The sequence below is a fragment of the Hemiscyllium ocellatum genome, chromosome 1, assembly GCF_020745735.1.
Source record: "Hemiscyllium ocellatum isolate sHemOce1 chromosome 1, sHemOce1.pat.X.cur, whole genome shotgun sequence".
Taxonomy (NCBI): domain Eukaryota; kingdom Metazoa; phylum Chordata; class Chondrichthyes; order Orectolobiformes; family Hemiscylliidae; genus Hemiscyllium; species Hemiscyllium ocellatum.
Window position 1 is genome coordinate 22831847 of NC_083401.1, and position 21681 is coordinate 22853527.

Sequence of the window (21681 nt, forward strand, 5' to 3'; positions counted from 1 at the left end):
AACCTGGCTGGGCTGGCTATAAACAATAGGCCATGGAGGGGGTCATCTTAGCTGACTGCCTGGCCTTTTTCCATGGTTACCTTCATGCCCGGGTGACCTTGGAGAAGGAGCAGGTGGTGTCCACCAGTGCTTTTCCAGAGAAAGGTGGGCAGTGGTTTATTCTGCCTCAAACTCCATTTTGATTTAGCCCTTCTCCTTTCTTCATTACTCCCTTCCCCATCACCTTTGATAGTTTGCATTGCCCATAATGGGTTTTATTTGTAAATATTCAAATAGTTACATGGGTGTTTCACTGGAGGTGGTTGAGTAGCTTTAAAAAAAAAGGCAAGTGATTTTGGTGGAAGGTTGCTCAGTTGTGTGTGAATTCACTGCTGGGTAGAAAGATTTCAGAAAAAGCAGTAGTATAGGCACAATAGTAGCTGAAGACAGATCAGAGACATAGTGGTGTACTGGCAATAGTCATAGAGACATAGAGATGTACAGCATGGGAACAGACCCTTCGGCCCAACCCATCCACGCCGACCAGATATCCCAACCCAATCTAGTCCCACCTGCCAGCACCCAGCCCATTTCCCTCCAAACCCTTCCTATTCATATACACATCCAAATGCCTCTTAAATGTTGCAATTGTACCAGCCTCCACCACTTCCTTTGGCAGCTCATTCCATATATGTACCACCTGTGTGTGAAAAAGTTGCCCCTTAGGTCTCTTTTATATCTATCCCCTCTCACCCTAAACCTCTAGTTCTGGACTCCCCAACCCCAGGGAAAAGACTTTGCCTATTTATCCTATCCATGCTCCTCATAATTTTGTAAACCTCTATAAGGTCACCCCTCAGCCTCCGACGCTCCAGGGAAAACAGCCCCAGCCTGTTCAGCCTCTCGCTGTAGCTCAAATCCTCCAACCCTGGCAACAACTTTGAAATCTTTTCTGAACCCTTTCAAGTTTCACAACATCTTTCCGATAGAAAGGAGAACCAAAGTTAACGTTCTGTGGACATGGGTTCAAATGCCAATAAGTAGCTGATGGGATTGTAAAAATTTCTGAATTGTGAACCTCGGTTGTATATTATTGAAACTATCACTGAAGGTTATCCTATGGTCACCCCAGAGTTAGAACACCTGGGTTCAAATCCCATCTGCTCCATTCACCAGTATGTAACAATCTCGCTGAAAAGGTTGACTAAAAAAACATCTGGGAAGGAAACAAGTTGATCCTGACTTCTAAAAGGGGTGGGGGCTGGTTCTCTTGAGGTACAGTGGCAGTGTCCCTACCTCTGAGCCAGGAAGCCCAAGTTCAAGTGCTATGGAGGTGTGTCTGAGCATCTGTGATTGGCTTGATTAGAAAATATCTCATGATGGAGGGTAGACGAGTCAATAATGGCAGGCTGTTTGATAGTATGGAACTGAAGATGTGATTGTACAGAGAGTAGCACACCAGCATATGATTAGACTGGTGCTGGAAAAGCACAGCAGGTCAGGCAGCATATGAGGAGCAGGAAAATCAACGTCAAGCAAAAGCCCTTCTTCAGGAATGAGTCTCTATTATTAATTGTTGTCATTTTTACTTTTCAAGCATTTGAATTGCAATCTTTATTGGATAAAAACAACACCATACTGTGACCAGTAAATAATTCCATGTTTTTAGTTACAGTGATTAGCACTGTGTTACCTAGTTGAAGTCTGATATTTCTAACACTGTCCGCACAGAGCACACCTGCTGGCCAATTCGTTTCGAGAGCTCCCAGGTTGCTTTGCACTGACCATTAAATGGATATGAGACCACACTCTCCTTCCTGCATCACCTTCCTTTCTTGCCCTCCTGGACAGGCAGCAGGCCCTTCAACACACCCCAGCCTGAAATCAGGAATGTGCAGCTCGCGATAAACAGTGAACCGTTGTTATCCAATGCCCTAACATGTCACCGTAATACTTCTATTATAGGCACTCCTCAAAACATCCAGGGTCATACTGCACAACAATCAGAACAGCTACCTAAGTGAGCAATCGGGTAAAGGAAGAATGTTAAAGCCAGGAAAGCCGTAACTATCACTCTTAAGCCCAAAACAACCCAGTTTGAAAACTCCTGAAATTTGCCCAATAATCCTCAAACCTTCCTAATGCCTGTCCGTGTTCAGGTTATTAACTTGTTCTGCTTCTGATATCTGGAAATCCAACTAGCTTGACCTTGACCCTGAAGTCTTACATCATGCAGTATACAACGTTGTAAAGTTCATTTAATTCTTCCTTCACAGATGCTGCTTTAATTTGCCAAATATTTATAGCACTTTGTATTATTTTCAAATTTCTAGTATTTTGCTTTGATGTGTGTTAGTATCTGCTGCTGAACACAAGTGTGAACAGAAACACAGAGGCTCTTCCCCCACATCACTCCAAACTGAGCAAAGGCCCACCTGGCAAAAGCACGGAACCTTCAGCGAACTGGGAGAGCAAAGCTGAGAGAGAAAAGGAGCTGGCAGGAGAGTGAGGGGATGGCAGAAACAAAAGCAAGGGGCATTATTTGGATATTGAAGCATTCAGTTCCTTCTCTAGGCTCTGAATGAAGCAACAGTTCAGAAACATCAGCTGTCCGTGTGGCAAAAACGTGTTCAGGATTGCCTCGATTCTGTCGGTCTTCAGGACAACATCATTGCCTTGAACCAACAGGTTCAAATGCTGCATGAAGTACTTCACTATCATTTTCAGGGTATTTTCTGCCAGCATTAGGTTCTCATGGGGGTCGCAGATCAGGGCAAAGCCCAGGGAAAGGACTGCCGCCCACACCACGGTGGTCTCCTCCGCATAAATGTCACCAGCTGGGAGGCGGAACACGCCCAAATCCAAATCCTGAGAGCCAGCGAGTTCCTCGGTGATCACAGACCCAAAATCAGGAAGGGGTTTCTCTGCAACTTGGCGAGACAGGATACAAGACGACTTCACCTGCCTGGAAGAGCAAACAGTGAAGCAGGCTCACTGATTGTGTAATGTTATCCTAATCAGGTCACACATGCAGATAATCTCAGGAAACCCCACAGTGTTTTTACAGCCAATACCTTTGAAATATAGTCACTGGTCTACCAAGATACGAGGGATAACTCCTCTGCAAGTAATACCACGGGATCTTTTAACACCTCATCTGACAGGGCAAACAGATCCTCAGGTTAAAACTCATCCAAACACTGCACACTGACAGGACAGACTGAGTATTCGCTCAGTACTGTATTGGGAGTGCCAGGCTAGATTTCTTTTCGACTCCAGTGGCTCTTGGTCCCACGGTTTCCTCACTCGAGAATTGAATATTGCTACCAAGCCACAGCTGCCTAGAGAACTTTTCCACATCTCGAAGACTGGACAGGATTTTACACATTCTAACTTTATCACCCAGAAAGATTTATGCATTTTGAATACCATCATCATTGATTTCCCGCCATGCCCTTTTCATCTATCTGCCAGCTGTCAGCATCATCCCACATCCCTCGTTACACCTTCTCCCACATCTCCCTCACTCTAACCCCCTTTAGTTCTCCACCGTCAGAATCCCACACAACTCCTCTTTAACCACTTTCCATTCCAGTTAAGTATCCCTCCGTAACAGGACCATTCAGCCTGCTGTACCAATCAGTAAGATCATAGCTGATCCAACATTCCTCACGATACCCTCCCTCTGTTCTCACCTCCACACAGTTCTGCTCTTTCCCTCCATCTCATCTCCCCTCACCCCTTCTCCTGAACTCTACAAACCCTCCTAACACCCCTCACCACATCCCCTCACTTCAACCCCCCATCCCCTCCTCCCCATAGATCCTTCTCTCTTCACCTCACACTCTTTCCCATTTAACCCTCTCTTCCCTCCACCTTTAATCCTCTCTCCCCCTTTTAACCACCAATTTCCCCTTTAACCTACACTCCTTTAACCATCATTCCCCTTTCACCCCCTCTCCACTCCTCAAACACTCTTTCTCCCCCTTAACTCCATCTTTCCCCTTTAACCACTGTTCCCCTTTAACCCCCCTCTCCTCCCCTTTAATCCTCTTTACCCCCAAACCCTCTTTCTCCCCTTCACTCCATCTTTCCTCTTTATCCCACTCCCCTAACCCCCCTCCCCCCTTAACCTTGTCTCCCTTTAACCCCCTCTTTCCCCTGTAACCTTCTCTCCTCCCTATAACCCATTCCCTTTCTACTTTAAGGTGAAAGACAGGGTTGGGGTGACAGGGGGTTAAAGGGGAGAGAGAGGGTTAAGGGGGAGAGAGGGGGTTAAAGGGGAAAGGGGTTAAGGGGGAAAGAAGGGGTTAAAGGGGAGAGAGGAGAGCAAAGGGGTTAACTCTCTCCCTCCCCTTTAACTCCCTCTTTGCCCTTTAACCCCTTTCCCCCAGACCCCCTCCACTTTTACCTGGCCACGGCTGCCAGCTGCTCCTTACTCCGCAGTCTCTGCTGCTGATGGCGGAGTTCGGCCTCGGCGGGGGTCTCCCTACCTGCCGGGCCCGGCTGCCGCTCGGCCGCCCAGCTGCGGGAGTAGATGAGGCGACAGAGCTCCCCAGGCCCGAGGGACAGCAGCACCATGCCCCGCACCATGATGGCGGCCGGAGCAGGGTGCACCCTGGGAACTGTAGTGCTCTCCCGCCCAGGGCAACCAGGACTACAAATCCCAGAGTGCCGCGCCCCGTGGACCGTTGTCACCGTATACCACGTGACAACTCAGCAGCACTCCCAGTGGAAGGGTTAGGAACAGGCAGGCTGAGGATTGGGAGACTTATCAATGGAACCATCAAACTGATTAGATAACCCTAGACTAGAAGCACAATGATTAGATTAGATTAGATTACTTACAGTGTGGAAACAGGCCCTTCGGCCCAACAAGTCCACACCGACTCGCCGAAGCGCAACCCACCCATACCCCTACCCCAACATTTACCCCTTGCCTAACACTACGGGCAATTTAGAATGGCCAATTCACCTGACCCGCACATCTTTGGACTGTGGGAGGAAACCGGAGCACCTGGAGGAAACCCACGCAGACACGGGGAGAACGTGCAAACTCCACACAGTCAGTCGCCTGAGTCGGGAATTGAACCCGGGTCTCTGGAGCTGTGAGGCAGTACTGCCCCTACCTCTGAGCCAGGAAATCCAAAGCCAAGCCCCACCAACTGCAGAATAATAAGTCTGAATAGAAAATGTTTAGAAGAGAGGCAAAGAATTATAGGGTTGAAAAGAATATAAGGAAACATGAAATATTGGGAAGCATGCCCATTGGGTTAAGTTACACCTATTTCAATGCAAGAAGGCTGATATTAGGGCCAGTGAACTCAGGATGTGGATGGGCACATGGGCATGGGATATTATAGCTATTATAGAAACATGGCTAAGGGAGGGACAGGAGTGGCAACTTTATGTTACAGAATACAGATGCTTTAGGCAGGACAGAGTGGTGGAAAGAAGGGAGGGGGTCGCTGCATTTTTGATTATTGTGAGTATCACAGCAGTAACCAGAGATGAAATTACTGAAGGATCATCCAGTGAGGCTTTGTAGGTGGAGCAAAGAAATAAGAAGGGGCTGGTGATGTTACTACAGTTGTACTCCAGGCCACCAAATAGTCAACGGGAATTAGAGGAACAAATATGCAGGGAGATTGAGGAGAGCTGCAAGAGTAATAGGGTTGTCAAAGTAGGGGATTTTAAATTTTGTAACATAAACTGGGACTGCCAGAGCCTTAAGGGCTTAGATGGAATGGAATTTGTTAAGTGCATTCAGCAAAGTTTCCTCAAGCATTATACAGAGGGTCCTACTCAGGAAGGAGCAAAAATCAACCTACTCTTGGGAAATAGGGCAGGACAGGTGAGGGCTTTGGAACCAGTTACCATAGTTCTATTAATTTAAAAATAGTAAAGAACTGGAACCATATTTGTTAATTGTTTCATCACTATCCTCTCTGAATCCTTACCACTTTGGTAATAAAATTAGGAAGGCAGATGATTATTTAAATGGCTGTAAATTGAGAGAAGGGAATGTGCAGTGAGATCTGAGTGTCATTGTGCACCAGTCAATGAAGGTAAGCATGCAGGTACAGCAGGTAGTGAAGAAGGCTAATAGCATGCTGGCCTTCAAACAAGAGGGATTGAGTATAGAAGCAAAGAGGTTCTTCTGCAGCTGTACAGGGTCCTGGTGAGACCACACCTGGAGTAATGTGTGCAGTTCTGGTCTCCAAATTTGAGGAAAGATATTCTGGCTATTGAGGGAATGTAGCGTAGGTTCACGAGGTCAATTCCTGGAATGACGGGATTACCTTAGACTGAAAGACCAGAGCGACTGGGCTTGTATACCCTTGAGTTTAGAAGACTGAGAGGGGATCTGATTGAGACATATAAGATTATTAAAGGATTGGACACTCTGGAGACAGGAAATATGTTTCCGCTGATGGGTGAGTGATAAACCAGAGGATACAGCTTAATTAGTGTGGTTCTGTTCACCGAGCTGGGAATTTGTGTTGCAGACATTTCTTCCCCTGTCTAGATGTCATCCTCAGTGCTTGGAAGCCTCCTGTAAAGCGCTTCTGTGATCTTTCCTCTGGCATTTGTAGTGTTTTGAATCTGCCACTTCCAGTTGTCAGTTCCAGCTGTCCGCTGCAATGACCGGTATATTGAGTCCAGGTCGATGTGCTTATTGATTGAATCTGTGGATGAGTGCCATGCCTCGAGGAATTCCCTGGCTATTCTCTGTATGGCTTGTCCTATAATAGTAGTGTTGTCCCAGTCGAATTCATGATAAGCAACATGAATTCGACTGGGACAACACTACTATTATAGGACAAGCCAAACAGAGAACAGCCAAGGAATTCCTAAAGGCATGGCACTCATCCACAGATTCAATCAATAAGCACATCGACCTGGACCCAATATACCAGCCACTGCAGCAGACAGCTGGAACTGACAACCGGAAGCGGCAGATTCAAACCACTACAAATGCAGGAGGAAAGATCACAGAAGCGCTTTACAGGAGGCTCCCAAGCACTGAGGATGTCATCTAGACAGGGGATGAAACGTCTGCAACACAAATTCTCAGCTCGGCGAACAGAACCACAACAACAAGCACCTGAGCTACAAATCTTCTCACAAACTTTGGACACAGCTTAAAAATACAGGGTAGACCATTTAGGACAGAGATGAGGAGAAACTTCTTCACCCAGAGAGTGGTGGCTGTGTGGAATGCTCTGCCCTAGAGGGTAGTGTAGGCCCAGTCTCTGGATTCATTTAAGAAAGAGTTGGATAGAGCTCTCAAGGATTGTGGAATCAAGGGTTATGGAGATAAGGCAGGAACAGGATACTGATTAAGGATGATCAGCCATGATCATATTGAATGGTGGTGCAGGTTGAAGGGCAGAATGGCCTACTCCTGCACCTGTTGTCTATTGTCTATTGTCAGTTACATCAAGAAATTTGCAGAAGCAGCAGACAGTAACAAGGGCAAACTATGTTGGCTTTCATAGAGGATTTGAGTGTAGAAACAAAGATGTCTTACTTCAATTATACAGGGCATTGGTGAGCCCACATTTGGAATAGTATATGCAGTTTTAGTCTCCTTATCTGAGGAAGGATATTCTTGTTATAGAAGGAGGGCAGCAAAGGTTTGCCAAATTGATTACTGGTGTGGCAGGACTGACATATGAAGAGAGATTGAGTCGGTTAGAACTGCATTCACTGGAGCTTAGAAGAATGAGGAGAGTGTCTCAAAAAATGCCAAGAAAATTCATGAGAGGCATGGATAGGATAAATAGACAAAGTCTCTGGGGTGGGGGAGTCCAGAACTAGAGGGCATAGGTTTATGGTGTGAAGGGAAAGATATAAAAGGGGAAACATTTGGACACAGAGGATGGTACGTGCATGGAATGAGCAGCCAGGGGAAGTGGTGGAGGCTGGTACAACTGCAACATTTAAAAGGCATCTGGATGGGTATATGAATAGGAAGGGTTGAAGGGATATGGGCCGGGTGCTGCCATGTGGGACTATATTGGGTTGGGATATCTGGTTGGCATGGATGTGTTGGACCGAAGGGTCTGTTTCCATGGTGTACATCTCTATGACTGTATGCCTTGACAAGTTAGACGCAGGAAGGATGTTCCTGATGGTGGGAGAGTCTAGAAACAGGGGTCATAGTTTAAGGATAAAGGATGAACATTTAGGGACTGAGGTGAGAAATTTCTTCACCCAGAGAGTGAAGATAAAGATATTAGAAACTGGAGCTGTGCTCTGAGCTAACATTTAGAACAGTGATCTCCCAGAAAAGAAATAATAAAACAAGGACTAAGTAGACTGCTTCAGAGTGCAAAGACTATCAGGCAATAAAATCTAGGAACAGAATTGGCCATTCAGCCCATCAAGTCTGTTCCACCATTCAATCATGGCTGATGGTTCTCAACCCCATTCTCCTGTTTTCCCTCCCTAACTCTTGATCCCCTTACTGATCAAGAATGTATCTACCTCTGTCTTAAATACACTCAATGACTTGGCCTCCTCAGCCTTCTATGGCAATGTGTTCCACAGATTCCCCACTCTCTGGCTGAAGAAATTCCTCCTCATTTCAATTTGAAAGATTGTCCCTTCACACTGAGGTTGTACCCTAGGGTCCTAGTCTCTCCACCAGCGGAAACATCTTCGTCAGATCCACTCTATCCAAGTCTCTCAGTATTCTGTAAATTTCAATCAGATTCCCTTTATCCTTCTAAACTCCATCAAGTACAGACCTCAATCACTCCTCTTATGACAAGCCCTTCATCCCAGCAATCAATAGTGAATGTGAAAATTAATCTCCACTTAGAGAGGCAAAGTTTGATCAGGGATAGTCAGCAGGGATTTGTTAGAGAGAGCCTAACAAATCTCATGGAATTGTTCAAAGAGGTGATCAGTGTTTTTACGAGGGTAGAATGTTGTTTATGTGAATTCCAGCAAGACTTTTGACAAGATCCTACACAGGATACTAATGAAGAAGGTAAAAGCTCATGGTATCCAGGGTCATTTGGGGTAGGTTAGATCTAAAATTGGCTTAGTCATAGAGTCGTAGAGTTGTACGGCATGGAAACAGGCCCTTCGGTCCAACCCGTCCATGCCGAGCAGATATCCCAACCCAATCTAATCCCAGCTGCCAGCACCCAGCCCATATCCCTCCAAACCCTTCCTATTCATATACCCATCCAAATGCCTCTTAAATTGGAGACAGAGGGTGGTGGTAGAAGGTTGTGTGTCTGGAAACTCTGTATCTAGTGGTATACTGTAGGGATCTGTTCTGGGTCCCTTACTGCTTCTGATATTCATGAATGATGTAGATGAGAATGTGGGGAGCAGGGAAGGTGGGGGTGGGTGGGGGGGGGGGTTTGGTGGCGGTGATGATAACTATGTTTACAGATGACACAAAGATTGGCAGGATGGTTGACAGTAATTCACCTGACATTCCTGGGAAGGTGCATTTCAGCTATGAAGAGAAGTTGGATAAACTTGGATTGTTTTCTTTGGAGCAGAGGAAGCTGAGGGGGGAGCCTGATAGAGGTGTATAAGATTGAGGGGCACAGACAGGATGAATGGAAAGCAGCTGTTCCCCTTAGTCAAAGGGTCAGCAACAAGGAGGCATCATTTTAAGGTGATAAGCAGCAAGTTTAAAGGGGATTTAAGGAAAGCTTTATCAGTCATGAGGATGGTAGGTATATGGAATTCACTCCTGGGCGGGTAGTTGAGGTGGGAAACCTCACAACCTTTAAAAAGTACTTGGATGAATACTTAAAGTGTCATGACATTCAAGGCTATGGGTCTAGTGCAGGAAAGAGGGACTACTGTAGGTCGTAGTGTACCTTTGGTGGGACAGACCCAATGGGCCGAATGGCCTCTCTGTACTGTACAGTATGTTTCTATGAATCTATAAAAACCTGCTCCTATTTCTAATCATCTTAGTTTCATCAGCGAATTTAGCTGCAGTGCAGTCATCCCTTCCTGTTAGTCATTGATAGTTTTTAAGTATTCATTCAGGGATGTAGGCTTCATTGGAATGACACCTTTTTATGTCATTTTCCGGTCATTTTCCGGTTAGTGTGAGTGCCACTGCATCCAACACTGACTTTTTAAGCAAAAGAGCGATAGCAGTGAAGGAAGAGAACTATCAACGAACCTTCGCAGAGAGGGCTAGTTACATGGGAAATGACGGTGGATGGAATGCCTGTGGGAGAATCAATCCTGGGATAATGAATCCCAGCTTCCCTTGCAACTTCCCTGCGACCTGCTTCAATTTTAACCTTTTCATTTATAACATAACAATAAGAAATGTTTGGAGCGACATTAGCCAAGCACAGGCAAGGTGGGACTAGGTTAGTTTGGGATTATGGCCAACATGAACTGGTTGAACCAAAGGGTCTGTTTCTGTGCTATATGACTCTGTGGCTCTATGTGACCAACTACCCACAAAAGCACAAGAACTGTCTGCAAGGTAAACCGATTTTTGATCAGTAAAGGAATCAAAGGGTATAGGAAAAAGGCAGGAAAATGGTGTTGAGGATTATCAGGTCAGTCTAATTAATTGGTTGAGTAGACTCAACAGGTTGAATGGCCTAAATCCTCTCAATATGGTCTCAATAAATCCTCTCTCTTATGGTCTTATGTAAGTGGAATATGAACCTGAAAACATCTATTTGTAACACTTTAGTTCAAAACCTTCACTTGCATGCATGACCTTTCTCTGTCCATTGTTTTAGTAAAATCATTCGTACTTACAAATGTACAAATTAAGAGCAGGAGTAGTCCATTTAGTCACTTTAACCTGCTACTCAATAAATCAAGGCCACAACTTCACATTACAGTGTACCCACAATAACCTTTGCCTCCATTTCTAGTCAAGGATCAGTCTAGCTGAGCCTTCAAAGTATTCAATAGCCCAGTCTCCACCACTCTTTGGAGAAACAAATTCCACAGACTCATAGCCCTCTGAGTGAAAAAAAATTCTTATCCTCATCTTAAATGGAAGAGTCTTTACTTTGAAACTAAGTCAACTGGTTTGGATATAGAAGCAGAGAATGCTGGAGAAACTCAGCTGGTTTGGCAGCATCAGTGGAGAGAGAAACAGAATTAACATGTCAAATCTGAAATGACTTCTTCAGAACGGATCTCTTTCAGAAGAGGAAACTGTCTATCAGGATCCACACTGCCAATTCCCCTCAGGACCACAGATTTTGTTTCAGCTTATCATCTTGCTGTCATTAGGACAACTCATAAGAATGTCAATGTCAGGATTTAATGACAGGAAAGGGCTTTTTGGGTGGCAAGTGGACTTTGATTGGTAAAGGCATGCAGGATGAATGGACCTAAGACATTGATCCTGAAAAATGTAGTCTTCCTCAAAGTGTAGGTATCCCAAATTTTGAGTAACACCATTTCAGTGCTGCAATCCAGGCCAAAAGAGCAATGTCGCATCACACAAATGAGTAATGTGGTATATAAATTGTAGTGCTGATGTGATGTCAAGTATATAGGCTGTCCATCCCAAAGACTGGGGAATTATATCAAACAGCATATCACTTCAGCTGTTCAAGCAAAGCAAAATACTGATCATTCCCAACTTGGGAAAACTCAAAACCAGGTGCCCAATGTTTAATGTGATCTGCTATTAGACAATATTTGCTGGATAATCCTGTGTATGTGAAAAATTACACTATGGGCAGAATAACTGATATTGTCCACAATAGTGACTACCAGTAGTTTGCGTGCAGCACTTAGGGACATGAAGGTGGTAGAATTATATTGGAGGAGGAAGGACAAAACAGTCAGAAGGAACAAGAGTAGATGCTGGACATCTGAAATCAAAATGGAGAACAACTGACCTTCTTAGTATTTTCAAGTTTGTTTTCAGTCATAAGTGATGTTGTTCATGGCGAGACCACCAATTGTTGCTCATCCCTAAGTGCCTTTGAACAGGGCAGTACTGTGGCTTAGGGGTTAGCACTGTTCCCTCACAACGTCAGGGTCCTGGATTTGATTCCACCGTCAGGTGACTGTGTGGAGTTTGCACATTCACCCCGTGTCTGTATGGGTTTCCTCCCACAGTCCAAATATGTGCACGTCATGTGGATTAGCTGTGCTAAATATAGGGTTATCGGGTAGGCAGGGCTAGGTGTGGGTGGGATGTTCTTTGGAGGGCCATTGTGAACCTGATGGGCTGAATGGTCTGCTTCCACACTGTAGGGAGTCTATGATAATCTGGTGTGCTAAATAATTCTAGCAGGATAGTCAAGTGTCCACCACATTAAACGGTGTCACATGTTAGCCAGAGCTAATGAGGAAGATAGATTTTCTTCTGTAAAGGAGGTGAAAGAATCAAATGGCTTTTTACAGCAATCATTGATTGTTATCATGGTCACAATTACAGAGATTATCTTTCAATTACAGATTTTAATTCAATTCAAATTCCACCAGTTGCTGGATGGAATTTGAACCCTTGACCCTGCAGCATTAACCTGGTTCTGTGGATTATTAGCTGCTAATGTATGCCATTGACTTTGGTTAATTTGTAACCTGATAGCACTGAAAATACTCAGCAGGCCTGGTAGGATTTGTGGAGAGAGATGAAACCACAAACTTTTAAGGCAATTTGATCGGAATGAAATCTGGTGAAAGCTCACTGGGCTGGAACATGAACACTGTTTCTTCCTTCATGGATGCTGCCTGACCTGAGTAATTCCAGCATTTCCTGTTTTGCAAAGAAAAAAGAACTGTAGCTGCAACAGAAATTAAAACAAAAATTGTTGAAAAGAAACCTCAGCAGGTCTGGCACCACGTGTAGAGAGAAAGCAGAGTACACACTTTGGGTGCAAGGGACCCTTCTTCAGGAGTTTTTCCAGCAGTTTTTGTCTTTATTTCCTGTTTTGACTTCTGTCAAAGGAAATGTGGTTTGTGACTTTGATCAGGGCTGTGGTTATGTGTTTTTTTTTGTTTGTGTGTTATTTAAACATGAGACAAAGTCACATTGGAAAGGAACAGGGAAAGGGTAAGAAGGTACAATACACTTGTGTTGCTCAGAGACAGAACAAAGAATTTGAAATTGGACTGTTAGGTGATAAGGATGGGACTTCCTGGATTTTGAGCTCTTACAGAAATTAATTCACGGATGTGGGTGTCACTGGCCACTTATATCATGTTTTCTTTTAAATTCACAGGATGTGGGTGTCACTTATTGTCTATCTCGAGTTGACTTGAGCATGTGGTGGTGAGCTATCTTTTTGAACCACTGTGGCAGTAGAACCACAACATTTTTCAGGGAGAGGAATTCAAGATTTTTACTTGCAGCTGTATTCTGGAAATTAATTTTTACGTTGCTAGAGTTGTCCAGACAATCCTAAAGAACTGGCAATTCTGCTCTGCTCAGATTGGAAATAGGCTGTTCCGCTGCTAGGTTATCAACTGAAAGATTAGCCTTAACGCTCACCAATTTCTATCCCATTATCTTAAAACAGTTTTCAAAATAAATGGAAAGTTTGGAGCCTGCTACTAATTACTTAAATGAGTATAATCCCGCAGACATCAATACAAGCTGTGAGACAGCTGGTGGAGAAATGAAACATACAAATGCATTCTGAAAAATCTCAAGAAAATCTCAGCACAGCAGGGCTGCCAGGAATTCACTGCAGAAATGTGGCTCGTATCCCAGAGATCCAGCGGCTGGAGGGAGCAGCAGAACAGCTGAGAATGCACTGAGTTAATAAACGTGTTCTCAACTCATGCAAGTGGGGAGCAGCATCCTCAGCAGATAATTACGTTAATAACAATCTGGGGAGATGCAGCGTCTGGGGCACAGGGACAAGCAAGTTTTCGTCAAAGAGCCCGTGGCCTCTAACAGTTAAGGTTAATGAAGAAGTACCTTTAGACAGCACGTTTAAAGTAGTAAATTATGCCAAGATGCTTTACAGAAACATTTTTAGATGGGATGTGACTGTTGCTGGTTGTCCAGTGTGTATCGCCCATCCCTAGTTGCCCTTGAGAAGGTGGGGGTGAGCTGCCTTCTTGAACCGCTGCAGTCGCCCTGCTCTGGGTTGACCCACAATGCCATTAGGGAGGAAATTCAGGATTTTGGTCCAGCAACACTGAAGGAAAGGTGATATATTTCCAAGTCAGGATGGTGAATAGCTTGGAGGGGCGCTCGCAGGTTCCTATGTATCCACTGCCCGTGTCCTTCTAGATGGTAGTGGCTATGGCTTTGTAAAGTGCTGCTTAAGGACCCTTGGTGAATTTATGCAATGCATCTCGGAGATCATACACACTGCTGCTACTGAGCATCATGTTACATGATGCTGCTCCTTTAATAAGGTTAGGTTAGATTGTCCTTGGGTTTTTTTTCAGATGGCTCGTAAACAAATAGATTCCGATGTGTCTGGTTTGTATGGGATTTAGGGCCAATTTTATGATAGCAAACAGATCAGGGAAAAGGCTTTCACGTTTGTAAAAAAATCACTTATACAATGAAAGGAGAGTGGCCAATTCTCCCAGCTCAGCTTTACTTTGGTTTGGTTTTAGCAAGCAGTCAGTTTTTTGACACAGCTGGTCAGGTGTTTTTCTCTCTCTCTCTCTCTCTCTCTCTCTCACACCTCTCCTTAAGAACCTATATTTGACTTTACCTTTTTTGTCAAGGGGAAGTTTATGGGGATGCTGCAGGTATTTGAAACAGCATCCTTACATTGTGGTAGAGTCAATCGGGCTTTTAAATAGTTGTTATTTTATATTCTGTTCTCCTTTGTCGGTGTTTCATTCGGTAATCTTGCAGATAAATTCTGTTTTGTTTAAAACTCAGTGGTTGGGTCAGCTGCATTCCTCCTGGAATATCCACACTGCACCTGCTTAAAACAACTGGCAAAGTTAGGGTCCAAGCTACTTCCCTGAAATGTTTTGAGGGGATCTGGCCTGGACCATGACAACCAGTGGTGGTGGGAGTGGATGCTTGTCAATTTAGTGCTAATCAAAATGGTGTCAAGCTTCTTGAATGTTGTTGAAGCTGCATTCATCCAGCAACTGGGAAGTGTTCCATCACACTCCTGATTTACACCATAACACAGATATAGAGTTCGGCCCATCATGTAATTCCTGCCATTAATCTTTGATACCCTTTTTGACCAAGGATCAATCTTAGCCTTGAAATTATTTAACACTCCAACTTCCACAACCCTCGGCGATAACGAATTCTATAGATTCACCACCATCTGAGAGAAACTTCCAGGAGGGGGAAGAGTTACATGGACGCTTTGTTTCAGGAGACAGTCATACCCGTCAGATTAAGTAATTCAAATTCAGTTTGTGATCAGAGACAACAGGGTGTGACTGTAAGAGAGGTGGGTAGGGGGATTCTGAGTTCAGGAGTGGAGGAGCCTCAGTCCTTGATCCTGTCCAACAGGTATGAGATTATTGCTCCCTGTATGGTTGAGGAAAAGGGCTGTGGACAGGATGAGCCAGCTGACCACAGCACCATGGTGCAGAAGACCATTCAAGAGGGAGGACCAAAAAGACAAGTTGTTATCGGGAATTCTATAATTAGGGGGACAGATAGTATCCTTTGTGAGTCAGATCAGGAGTCCCGCATGATGTATTGCCTGTCCGGTGCCGGGGTGCAGGACATCTCCGACCGGCTTGAAAGAATATTGGAGTGGGAGTTAGAGGATCCAGTTTTGTGTTCCATGTTGGCACTAAAAACATAGACAAGGCTGGGCTCACAGACCTGTATGGGGATTATCAAGTACTAGAAGGAAATTGAAGTACAGGTCCTCGTGGGTCATAATCTCTGGATTACTGCCTGAGCCATGTGCTAATTGGCATAGGGGTAAGAAAATTACAGAAATAAACACGTGGCTAAGAGATTGGTGTGGGAAAGAGGATTTCCATTTCATGGGACATTGGCATCAGTTTTGGAACCGGGGGAAAAGTACCGATGGGGCGGTCTCACCTGAACCGAAGTGTTCTGGTGAAAAGGATAAATAGGGTGGTCAGTAGGTTTTTAAACTTGTGAGGCGGGAGGAAGGGTAAAGAAAAGCAACAGGGAGCATGGGGTCAAGTAGAAAGATAAGCAGCAGGAGAGCATGTGTGCAGGGCTTACGTTCAAGGCAGACTAGCAATGAAGCAAAAAAGGAAGAATAACTTAGGACATATCCTCGTGATTTCCATCACCTCTAGTAATAAGAAAAGTAGCATTAAGGTGCTTTGCCTGAATGTTCGCATATTCGTAACAAAGTAGATGAATTAACAGCAGAAATCATCATGAATGCTATGGTAGGCATCACAGATGTGGTTGCAGGGGTTCAGGACTGGCAGTTAAACGTCCAAGGATTGACAACTTATCGAAAAGACAGGGAGGTGGGCAGGTGGGATGGGGTTGCCTGGTTAGTTTAGAATGAAATTAAATCTATGGCACTGAATGACATAGGGGAACCACAAAGGCAAAAAAACCATAATGGGAGTTATGCACAGACCTCTCAGCGTGGTCAGGACCAGGGGCGCAAAATGTACCAGAAAATAGATAGGGTATGTCAGAAAGTCAAGGTCACACTGATCATGGGACACTTCAATATGCAGGTGGATTGGGTGAATAATGCTGCCAGTGGATCTAAAGAAAGGGAATTCATGGAATGCTTACAGGGTGGCTTTTTGTAACAGTTTGTGATGGAGCCCACAAAGGAGCAAACTATTCAGGACTTAGTGCTATGTAATGAGCCAGACTTTATGATTACTGCCTCCTAAGTGCTCCCTTTAAGTGGTAGAGCTCAGTCTGAATTTGAAAGAGAGATGGCAAAATTGGATGTAAGGGTGTTACTGTTAAACAAAAGGTAATTACAAGGGCATAAGAGAGGAACTGATAAAAATCGACTGGAAGCAAAGCCTAGCGGGGAGGACAGCAGAGGAACAATGGCAGGAGTTTCTGGGTGTAATTGAGGACACAATATAGAGGTTCATTCCAAAACAAAAAGAAAGATTACTGGGGGGGGGGGGGGGGTGCTGGAATTAGACAGCCATGGCTGACAAAGGAAGTCAGGAAATACATCACAGAGAAAGAGTCGATAAAGTGGCCAAGAGCACTGGGAAATCAAAAAATTACAAAGACTACAAAAACAAACAGAGGACGACAAAGAGAAATAAGGAAAAGATCAAATATGAAGGTAAACTGGCCAATAATATTAGAAATGATAGTAAAAGTTTCTTTCAATACATAAGAAACAAGCAAGAAGCAAGAGTAGAAATTGGGACACTCCAAATTGATGCAGGAAGGCTAATAATGATGGGAGATAAGGAAAAAACCCTGAAGAACTTAATAAATACTTTGGATCAGTCTTCACAGTGGAACATGAATAATATCCCAACAATTAAGGAGAGTCGAGGTGCAGAATTGAGTGTGATGGCCTTTACAAAAGAGAAAGTGCTAGAAAAGCTAAAAGGTCTAAAAATTGATAAATCTCCTGGCCTCGATGGACTACATCCTAAAGTTCTGAGGGAGGTGGCTGAAGAAATAGCAGAGGCATTGGTTGTAATCTTTCAAATATCACAGGAGTCAGGGAAAGTCCCAGATGATTTGAAAATCACTGTTGGAAGCCCTTTGTTCAAGAAAGGATCAAGACAAAAGATGGAAAATTATACGCTGATTAGCCTAACCTGTTCCTTGGATGCTGCCTGACCTGCTGCGCTTTAACCAGCAACACATTTTCAGCTCTGATCTCCAGTATCTGCAGACCTCACTTTTTACACTAACCTCATTTTTAGATAAAATTCTAAAATCCATCATTAAAGATGAGATTTCTGAATTCTTGGAAGTGCAGGATTGGATTAGAACAAGTCAGCATGGATTTAGTAAGGGGAGGTTGTGCCTGACAAGCCTGTTAGAATCCTCTGAAGAGGTAGTAGGTAGGTTAGACCAGGGAAACCCAGTGGATGTTACCTACATAGACTTTCAAAAGGCCTTTGATAAGGTGTCTCACATTTGGCTGCTGAGTAAGGCCCATGGTGTTCAAGGTGAGCTACTAGCATGGATTGAGGATTAGCCATCTGAAATGGCTGATGAAATTCATTGTGAGCAAATGCAAGGTTTTGCACTTTGGAAAAAAAATACAGGGATGGACTATTTTCCGAAGGGCCTATTTCCTCATTGTAAGTAATCTAATCTAATCTAAACAGTGAGAAAATTCCTAAAGCCAAAGTACAAAGAGATCTGGGAGTGCTAGCTCAGGATTCTCTAAAGGCTGGCTTGCAGGTTTAATCCATGGTTAAGAAAGCAAATATAATGTCATTTATCTCAAGAGGGTTGGAATGTGAAAGCAGTGATGTGTTACTGAGGCTTTATAAAGTTCTGGTTAGGCCCCATTTAGAATACTGTGTCCAGTTTTGGGCCTCACACCTCAGGAAGGACATACTAGCCCTGGAGCTTATCCAGCGTAGAGTTACACAGATGATCCCTGGAATGGTTGGCCTAACATACGATGAATGGCTGAGGATCCTGGGATTGTATTCATTAAAGTTTAGAAGGATGAGGGGAGGCCTAATGGGAAGTTACAGGATAGTGCATGACTTAGAAAGGGTGGAGGCTGGGAGCTTGTTTCTGTCAGGCAGGGATACCAGGAGCTGTGGGCACAGCCTTGGAATTAGAGGGGGGCAATTTAGAACAGAAATGAGACGACATTTTGGCAGCCAGAGAGTGGTGGGCCTGTGAAATTCATTGTCACAAAGCGACGGGAGGCCAGGCTGTTAAATGTCTTCAAGGCAGAGATTGATAAATTCTTAATCTTGCAAGGAATTAAGGGCTATAGAGAGAGTGCGGATAAGTGGTGTTGAGATGCTCATCAGCCATGATTGAATGGTGGAGTGGACTCAATGGGCTGAATGACCTTACTTCCACTCCTATGTTTTATGGTCTTATAAACAATTCCACCTCCTATCTGACTTAAATAGGTGACCCCTTATTCTGAGATTTATGCTCTCTGGTCCGAGACTGCCCCACAACAAAAACAATCTCTCCCCATACACCCTGTCAAAACACCCATAAGAATCTTGGATATCATTCAGGACAGTGTCCTCTCATTCTTCTAACCTTCAATGGAGTACAAGTCCAATCTACTCAACCTTTCCTCATAAGATGGTTCCTCCCTACCATTCCTGAAGGGCTCATGCCCAAAACGTCAATTCTCCTGCTCCTTGGATGGTGCCTGACCTACTGCGCTTTTCCAGCAACACATTTTCACCTCCCTACCTGGCATCAACCTTGTGAACTTGCTCTGGAATGATACCAATGCCACCATATCTTTGCTTAGAAAAGGGACCCAAACTGTTTACAGTATTTCAGCTGTGGTCTGCCTTGTATAGTTTTACAAAGACCTTCCCATACATTAATACTCCAGTCCCTTTGAAATAAAGGCCTACATTCTATTACTTTTCCTGTTATCCAGTGATCTGGTCAAAATCACACTGAAACATCTCTACATCCTCTTCATAGCTCACTTTCCCTGGCAGTGAACTAGGTGGTATTATATTTAGTTCCCTTATCTAAGCCATTGTAATGGAAAATAGCTTCAGGGAGGTGGTCACACTGCAAGTTCAGTCAGGTAGATAGGTGACTGTCAGGAAAGATATTGCAAATTTCCTATCACTATCCATCCCTCAAACAAAGACACCATTTTGGATACAGTTGGGGACAGAGCATCAAGAAAATAGCAGTGACTACCAGACCTTAGGCCAGCATTTCTGTTAAGCAGGGTTTCTCAAGGTTTAAACAAGCACTTTTATAGGAGACTGTCCAGTCAGGAGCATAGGCACAAGATTATGCAACTGGGAGCAAGACTTCAGGATGGGAGGGTCAATGACATCTCAGAGCAGATACAGCAAATTCTCAAAGGGGACAGTGAATATAGTAAGTTAGACAGGAGGTTAAAAAGCAGGAATTCAAGGGTAGTAATCACTGGATAATTCTTGGTGCTATGTGCAAGTGAGATTAATAGGCTGAAAAGATGGCGCAGAAGGTACTTATTCTTATCTACAGACCACTTCTTCTGAGGTAGAAATGACCTACACAAAAGGGTGACTTGCAACCAAACAGGACCAATATCCTGACAGGGAGGAGATTTGCTACAGCTTCTCAGGAAGGTTTAAAATTCGTTTGGTTTGTAGTCTTGATAGGATTGTTAGAGGCCTCCCAATAATCAGCAGGAAATGGAGGAGCTAATATGTAGGGAGATCAGAGATGCCCAAACTTCCCAAAAGGCTTACATTGGTGGTAGAATTTAAGTGCATGCAAGAAAAAAAATTCTTAATGTGTAGATGTATCTACCAGAGAAGGTGCAAAACCTGAGCTCTTGGGAAATAAGGCAGGGCAGGTGACAGACATGTCAATGGGGGAAAAACAATTTGGGACCAATCACCATAACTCTTAAGTTTTCATAACTATGAAAAGGATGGACCCAATCTAAAGAGTTAAAGTTCAAATTGCAGCAAGGCCAATTTTCATGGTATCTGACAGGAACTTACAAAAGTTGATTGGGAAAGGCTATTCACAGGTAAAAGAATGACTGGCAAGTGAGATAAGTAGGGGACACTGGATGACTAGAGGTACTGGGGCTGTGGTCAAAACAAAAATGAGGTACAAGTCAGCTAGGACAACTGGGACCAAGTGAATTGCTTGAATATAAAGGGAGTAGGGGTATAACTAAGAGGGAAAGCAGGAGGGCAAAAAGGAGCTATTGATAGCCTTGACAGACAAAAGGTTTAAAGGAAAATCCAAACACGTACTACCTTCTGTATGAAGTTACCCCTTCGGTCTCTTTTATATCTTTCCCCTCTCACCCTAAACCTATGCCCTCTAGTTTTGGACTTGCCCAACCCCACGGAAAACACATGGTCTATCCATGCCCCTCAAAATTTTACAAAACCTCTAAAGGTCACCCTTCAGCCTCTGACGCTCCAGAGAAAACAGCCCTAAGCCTATTCCGCCTCTCCCTATTGCTCCAATCTGCCAACCCTGGCAACATCCTTGTAAATCTTTTCTGAACCCTTTCAAGTTTCACAACATCTTTCCCATAGGAAGATCAGAATTGCACACAATATTCCAACAATGGCCTAACCAATGCCCTGCACAACCACAACTCCTTTATTCAATACTCTGACCAATAAAAGGAAAGCATACCAAACACCTTCTTCACTATCCTATCTACCTGCGACTCTACTTTCAAGGAGCTACGAACCTGCACTCCAAGGTCTCTTTGTTCAGCAACACTGCCGAGGACCTTACCATTAGGTGTATAAGTCCTGCTAAGATTTGCTTTCTCAAAATGCAGCACCTCATTTATCAGAGTTAAACTCCATTTGCCACATCTCAGCCCAGTGGCCCATCTGATCAAGATCCCATTGTAATCGGAGGGAACCTTCTTCACTGTCCAATGTACCTCCAATTTTGGTGTCATCTGCAAATTTACTAACTATACCCTATGTAAAACGATTTGGATACAAACAAGTGATGAAAGGTAGAGGACCCAGCACCGATCCTTGTGGCACTCCACTAGTCACAGGTGCCAGTCTGAAAGACAACCCTTCACCACCTTTTGTCTTCTACCTTTGAGCCAATTCTGTATCCAAATGGCTAGTTCTCCCTGCATTCCAGAGATCTAACCTTGCTCACCAGTCTCCCATGGGGAACCTTGTTGA

The 21681-nt window shown here is 44.1% G+C and overlaps 1 protein-coding gene across 1 annotated transcript; it reads right to left on the minus strand.

Moving 5' to 3' along the window:
- Positions 1–232: 232 nt before the first annotated feature.
- ap5s1 (adaptor related protein complex 5 subunit sigma 1) lies at positions 233–4606 on the minus strand. The gene is made up of 2 exons (XM_060828293.1): positions 4391–4606; positions 233–2944 (listed from the first exon to the last, which is right to left on the minus strand). The coding sequence occupies exons 1-2, from the start codon at positions 4570–4572 to the stop codon at positions 2518–2520; spliced, it is 609 nt and encodes a 202-aa protein (XP_060684276.1). The 5' UTR covers positions 4573–4606; the 3' UTR covers positions 233–2517.
- Positions 4607–21681: the final 17075 nt, after the last annotated feature.

Bases quoted from the DNA above. Each gene is read 5' to 3' on its own strand.
- ap5s1 (XM_060828293.1), bottom strand. From the start codon at position 4,572: ATGGTGCGGGGCATGGTGCTGCTGTCCCTCGGGCCTGGGGAGCTCTGT. The intron at 2,945-4,390 runs GTAAAAGTGGAG...TTGCTCTTCCAG, and splicing joins CAGCTGGCAGCCGTGGCCAG to GCAGGTGAAGTCGTCTTGTA.